Source organism: Poecilia reticulata, linkage group LG11 (genome assembly GCF_000633615.1).
Source record: "Poecilia reticulata strain Guanapo linkage group LG11, Guppy_female_1.0+MT, whole genome shotgun sequence".
In the NCBI taxonomy this organism is placed as follows: Eukaryota; Metazoa; Chordata; class Actinopteri; order Cyprinodontiformes; family Poeciliidae; genus Poecilia; species Poecilia reticulata.
In genome coordinates, this window is record NC_024341.1 from 28422153 (window position 1) to 28428450 (window position 6298).

General features: G+C 48.6%; 2 protein-coding genes across 5 annotated transcripts in view; one reads left to right on the forward strand and one right to left on the reverse strand.

The window, feature by feature from the left end:
- Nucleotides 1-3494, forward strand: part of ppt1 (palmitoyl-protein thioesterase 1 (ceroid-lipofuscinosis, neuronal 1, infantile)) — a 5933-nt gene extending 2439 nt beyond the window's left edge. Inside the window, exons 4-10 of one of the 4 annotated variants that reach the window (XM_017307510.1) lie at nt 476-603; nt 678-748; nt 1727-1829; nt 1898-1988; nt 2066-2164; nt 2244-2315; nt 3252-3494. In XM_017307510.1, the coding sequence (XP_017162999.1) occupies nt 476-603; nt 678-748; nt 1727-1829; nt 1898-1988; nt 2066-2164; nt 2244-2315; nt 3252-3374 (687 nt within the window). In that variant the 3' untranslated portion in view covers nt 3375-3494. Of the gene's footprint in view, nt 1-475; nt 604-677; nt 749-1726; nt 1830-1897; nt 1989-2065; nt 2165-2243; nt 2316-2493; nt 2732-3251 lie in introns of those variants that run through there. The other 3 variants (XM_017307511.1, XM_017307512.1, XM_017307513.1) reach the window with 3 other exon arrangements.
- Nucleotides 3490-6298, reverse strand: part of cap1 (CAP, adenylate cyclase-associated protein 1 (yeast)) — a 7741-nt gene continuing 4932 nt past the window's right edge. The window contains 5 exon segments of the mRNA XM_017307514.1: nt 3490-4143; nt 4803-4946; nt 5050-5132; nt 5576-5699; nt 5780-6030. Of these exon segments, the coding sequence (XP_017163003.1) occupies nt 4060-4143; nt 4803-4946; nt 5050-5132; nt 5576-5699; nt 5780-6030 (686 nt within the window). The 3' untranslated portion in view covers nt 3490-4059.

Sequence of the window (6298 nt, forward strand, 5' to 3'; positions counted from 1 at the left end):
GCAGCTACGTCGCTAACAGCACCTGCGTCGCTAACAGCAGCTACGTCGCTAACAGCAGCTACGTCGCTAACAGCAGCTACGTCGCTAACAGCAGCGGTGAGTCTCTGGGTTTTAATTTCCGCTCTAATCAATCTGATTGGATGCTGGGAAAGCTTGGTGTGTGCAAGTTGTGCTAAAAGAAGTTAGCCTATCAGTGAAGCTATGCTATCCTAAAATAGCGTCTCAATGCTAAACATGTAGCATCTAAAGAAGCTCCATGAATGATCAGTTCCTGAAACTTTTTGCTTCAATTTGATGGTTGAAGAACCTGAAGAACAGATTAAATCCATAAATGTGTTTGTTGCTGTTGAGCTCAGATGTGTATTTATTCAGTAACGCAGCAGCAGGACGAGGTTTGGAGTGGAAAAAGCTGCGTTTCTGCTGCCGTAGTTTGATTAAAATGTGATTAACAACAGAGTGACGGTTGGTCCCGCAGGACACGGAGAACGGTTTCTTCCTGGACGTGAACACTCAGGTGTCGATGGTGTGCAGCCAGCTGGCGCAGGACGCCCGGCTGCAGGGCGGCTACAACGCCATGGGCTTCTCCCAGGGAGGCCAGTTTCTGTACGGCAGTTTGTTCAGAAGGTTTCAGCCTGAATGAGGAAGCTCCGTCTGACTCCTGCCCTCTGCTCCTACAGGAGAGCCGTGGCTCAGCGCTGTCCCTCTCCACCAATGAGAACGCTGATCTCCGTCGGCGGCCAGCATCAAGGTACGCTCTACGGTTAGCTCACTTCCTGCTGGGAGTTTCACAACATTACTGCCCAGACTTTCACTTCTGCTGCAGCTAGTCTGCAGGAGCTCAGCTTCATGTTTCAGAGGTTTCCATGTGTTGATATGGAAGAAACACCATCAGATTTTTACAGCCTGAAAAACTATTTTTCTCATATAGACTCAAACCAAGGTAAAAATATAAAGCGCGTAAAACAGGAACAATATTGTACAGTCACGATTAAAAGAAATGTGTGAGAATTAAAAATCTACAACATGAGCATGAATACGCTTAGAAAGTAAACAGGATATTTTACTGTTTACTGTTCTAACAGCAGTGGGGTCTGACTACTTACTGGTTTTGTTGGGATCAGTTTTAGCGTTTAGTCAGAATCTACGTTTTCAACCTGAAGAGCCTCAAGAAAACTTGTTTGGAGCCACAAATGTTGCGTAACTTTTAGAAAAAAGCACCTTATACATTTTGATAAACATCCACTATAGAAAATGTATTTGTTTAAAGAACCTCCCTTTTATTTTCATTCTCAGGTTTTAAAGTAAAGAAAAATATGAAACTTTTACGTAAAGGGAAAGCTAAGTGTGCTACGCGCTTCCAAAGTTAGCAAATACGCTAAAACTACAAACATTAGTTATGCTAACAATACAGTGCTACACCAGCTTAGCATTTAGCCAATGCTAATGATAAAGTGCTAACTTCAACCATTTAAATGAACATTTTAGAATTTATCTGAAAAATTAATTTGTGGGAAGCTAAATGTGCTAAACATGACCAAAGTTAGCAAAATGCTAAAGCGCTAAATGAAAAATTAGCTCCATTATTAGCGCATTAGCAGACCCACATGCTCTGATTCTCATCCTGAACAAGCACAGGGTGACAGTAGGAAGGAGTGGCTCTTTTTCAGCAGGCAGAACCAGAACCAGAACCGGGCCGCCTAACAGCGAGCTGTCTCTGATCGCTCAGGTGTGTACGGGCTGCCCAGGTGTCCAGGTGAGAGCTCCCACATCTGCGACATGATCCGGGAGGCGCTGAACCGCGGCGCCTACAGCGACCTGGTCCAGAAGCAGTGAGTTACCATGACGACCGTCCCGTTTCCCGGTTCTGCCTGCCGTGACGGTTCTGTTTGGGTTTCAGCCTCGTTCAGGCCCAGTACTGGCACGACCCGCTCAACGACGACCTGTACAAGCAGCACAGCCTCTTCCTGGCCGACATCAACCAGGAGCGGGTCAGAACCTCAGCTGTGACGGTCCGACCCGGCCGCCCCGACTTCAGAACCGCTGACCCGGATCCCGTCTGTTTCAGGTCGTCAATGAGACGTACAGGAAGAACCTGCAACAGCTGCAGAAGTTCGTCATGGTGAAGTTCCTGCAGGACACCGTGGTGGACCCTGTCGATACCGAGGTAACCGACCCGGTTCTGGTTCCGACCCGTTGAAACCCACAGGCTGAGGTGATGAAGCTGCATGTGTTTCCTCCTGCAGTGGTTTGGCTTCCTGAAGGCGGGCCAGGCCAAGGAGACGGAGACGCTGCAGGAGAGCGCCCTCTACAGAGAGGTAACAGTCCAACCGGACCAGAACCACAGAACTGCAGAACCCGGCACTGGGAGCAGATCCTGTTGGCGCTCTGCTGCCCCCTGCTGGTGAAACCATGGAACTGAAGCTTAAATCTGCTGTGGAGACAGTTTGATCATTTAGATCCTGGAGGTCCGGCATGTTCCTCTCTGACCAGCAGGTCCGTGTTCCTCTCTGACCAGCAGGTCCGTGTTCCTCTCTGACCAGCAGGTCCGTGTTCCTCTCTGGCCTCTCAGCAGCTTCATGTGATCCAGGTGTGTTGAACCTGGGAGGGAATAAAACACGCAGGAGCCTCCAGGACCCACTTTGGGCTCCACTGAGTTAGAGGAACTAAGATTTTAATAAAAAATTATTCCTTCAATTTTAAAGTCAATTAGTGCAAAACATTATTTTTCTACTTGAATGTTCACAAACGGCTGCTGCTGGAGGGGTCAGAGGTCAGGTCAGAGGTCAGGGCTTCCAGCTGAAGCTCCCTGATGTTCTGCAGATCCTTTTGGTTAAAAGTTCAGAACCAACAAATGTTTTAAAAACAGACATAAAATGCTCATTTTAGCAGTTTTAGTTTCTATATTTTGTTTTGACTTTTTATGGTCATTTACATCTTATATCTATAAATGTTTTTGTTTTAGAACCTGAAACACCAGCCGTCTTTGCCCAAAATGTTTTGTGAAGTTTGCAGTTTTAAATAGTTTAGTTCAGCTAACTGAGGGAAAATATTGCAGAAGGTTCTGGTTTTTGTCAGTCCAGTTATTTCCTCATGAATCTGCTTCAGGCTGACATGCAGGAAGAGTTTAAACATAAAACATTAAAATCATAACCGTCCTGTTAAACCTGGAGGGGATTAGACCTTTTAACCTCTGAACTGTGGATGTTTTCTCGTCTGGACTCGGTTTGAACCGTTGAACCGTGTTCCTGCAGGACCGTCTGGGCCTGGCCGCCATGGATGAAGCCCACAAGCTGGTCTTCCTCTCCACAGACGGCGACCACCTCCAGTTCAGCAGGGAGTGGTTCACTGCCAACCTGCTGCCCTTCCTCAGGTAGACCAGCAGAGGGCGCCGCTGCAGAAACTCCTCTTTTGCACTGATTGTTTCCAGGTGATTTTAGCTTCCTGTTGTGAATGATGCTGTTTAACCCAATAAAGACACAAACTTCCTGCTGTTATTGCAACGTTTTAATGACTCAGCACTGATGAGAACATTTCAATTTGGACCCAAAAACAAAGAAAAGAAAAAACCTGTTTACAGATTGGTCACCACCTCCAGGTGAAGCAAGGTGCAGCTTCCTGTCTCCAACATGGAATGATGCTAACGCTCGGGAATGTCCTGGGAAACCTGGAGCTTCATTCCCACCTGATCTGGATTGTTTGAACCGGATTGAACTCAGCAGAAGCAAAGTGACGCTTTAGTTGGTTTTCTAGGTGCTTTAACAGGAAGTTGCATAATAATGAAACAGGAAGTGGAGCAGGAAACGAGGAAGCGTCTTGACGGCTGATTGGCTGCTGAGAATCTAATCTACGCTCTCAGCTGTTTGCTGCCGATTGGCTGGAGGTTCTGCTCCAGGCACGAGCAGCCCTCTCATTGGCTAATGAAGGGTCAGCTGCAGCTGTGATTGGCTGATAGGAGGCAGGGGGCGGGGTTAACTCATGAGGTCTGAATCTCAGTCTACAGTGGGACATCAGCTGGTGGGCGGGGTCAATCAGTCAGGTGGTGAGGGGGCGGGGCGCCGCCTAGCCTGCGATCTCCGTTGCTGTGGTAACGAGCCTCTGGCCATCCCAGACGGTCTTGAACTGCTCCGGAACGGGAAGCTCCGTCTGGAGGACAGGAAGGACAAACCAGTTCAACCAAACTAAGCAACAGCTTTTATTTTGACGTTTCCAGCAGGAAGTGTTCATGCAGCATAGCCGTTAGCTTAGCAACACGAGCAGGTCAGAGGTCATTTACGTTTGTTTTGTTCTGAAATGATTCAAAGCGTTCAGGTGACGATACATTCATGTAGTCATTATTATGACGCTGCAGCTAGCATGAGCTGGTTGCTAGGAGACGATAGCATCCCATAACAATCCGGTAATGTCACTGGCTAATAGTCAGGTTCATCCTTTCACAATAAGACAAGCAGCCAGGAGATTCATTATAGATAAAAAAACATCGAACACGAGTCCAGGTCAAAGGTCAAGTCGAGTCTGAAGTCTAAGCTTGATAATCTGCTCTAATCAAACAGACAGACTTCTGACTTCCTGTTAGCTTCATAAACATTTCAGCTAAGTTCAGATCGCGTTTCGTCTGACGGCTCGGTCCGACCGGATCAACAGTTCCCGTCCCGACTGAAACCAGAACCGAAACGGGTCCAAACATGGCTGACCGTCTGCAGTTGGATTCTCCAGGTAAGACACTGACTGCTCAGAGGTAATCCGCCTGACCCCGTTTTTTTGAGGAGACTGTGTTGGACCGGAACCGGTTCCGAGTTACTCACAAACTCTCCGTCCTTGTTGGGAACCAGGATGTTCATCTCGGAGCTCTTGGCGCTGATGATCTCACAGCTCAGCGAGTCTTTGCTCAGGTAAACATGGCAGCCGTCCGTCTTGTTGATGGAGATGGTCGGGATTTTCCCCATGACCTGCAGAGAGACGGGCCGGTCAGCAGCTGGAACCAGGACCGGGTCCAGAACCAGGACCGGGTCCAGAACCAGGACCGGGTCCAGAACCAGGAGACGTACGCACCTGGACCTTGACGTCTCTGCAGTTGATGACCTCCACGATGCCGACGACGTCGTCGAACACCAGGCCCATCTTCTTACAGCTGTCTGAGGATCAGCAGCGCTTTATTACATCACGGCTCAAATGTGAAAATACGGCTTTAACTTTTAAATCTGCTGGAGCTTCATCGGCCAATCAGGCGTCCTGAATCACTGCCCAGCGCTCTGATTGGTCAGCTGAGCAGATATCTTTTAGAAAAACCTGAAGCGAAAGTTTCCTCATTTAAACAGTTTCACAATTTAAAAAGCTTCTGATGTACAAATAAACGTAAAATATAAACTTTGTATTGAAAGTTTGTTCGGCTCCGTTTTCTGGTCAACGATTCAATGAGTGATTCCTAAAAACGGCCAGCAGGGGGAGCTGCTTCCTCACAGCAACACAGGAAATGAACCAGGAAAGTAACGGGATTAAATCTGAGTTTTAATCCTGAATGATTGTGGATTAAACCTGGAGTGGACCTAAAGGTTCTGACCCGGTTCTGAGCTCTTACCGATGGTGATGGAGTTGATTTTGCCTTTGACCTGCAGCGTGCTCTGGTTGCACTTGAAGGCGTAGACCACCTGCTTCAGCTCCGTGTTGCTGATCACCAGGCCCTGGGCCCCCTCCTGGTTCTCCTGCAGAACCAGAACCAGAACCAGCGGGTCAGAGCGCTCACAGCTCCAGATGCACAGAGCCACCAGAACCACCCACTCACCACTTTCCACTTCTTTCCCTCCAGCTCCAGAACCGGCGGCAGCGTGCGGGTCGGTGCGGCGGGTCGGGGCGTGGCGGAGAACGGTTTGGGTCCGGTACGCACCGAGGCCGTCTGGCCCGCCTGGCCCCCCTGGTCCCTCAGAGCCGGGTTCTTGTGGGTCTTCTGGTCGTCACTGACGTGCTTCAGGCCTGAAAGGGTTAAAAATCAGAGTGAAGCTGCTGCAGCGGAACCGAACAGAACCTCAACAGAACCTCAGTGGAACCACAGCAATGGAAAATATTAGAGACTTAAACCTTAAATTTAATAGTATTGATATTATTACCGTATTTTCCGGACTATAAGGGACCTAAAAGCCTTAAATGTTCTCAAACATCAGCAGTGCTCCTGATGTGTGGACTGAATTCCAACATCCGTCCCCGACTGAGACGTCACGTGTGCAGCAGGACGTAACGTGTGCAGCAGGACGTAACGTGTGCAGCAGGACGTAACGTGTGCAGCAGGACGTAACGTGTGCAGCAG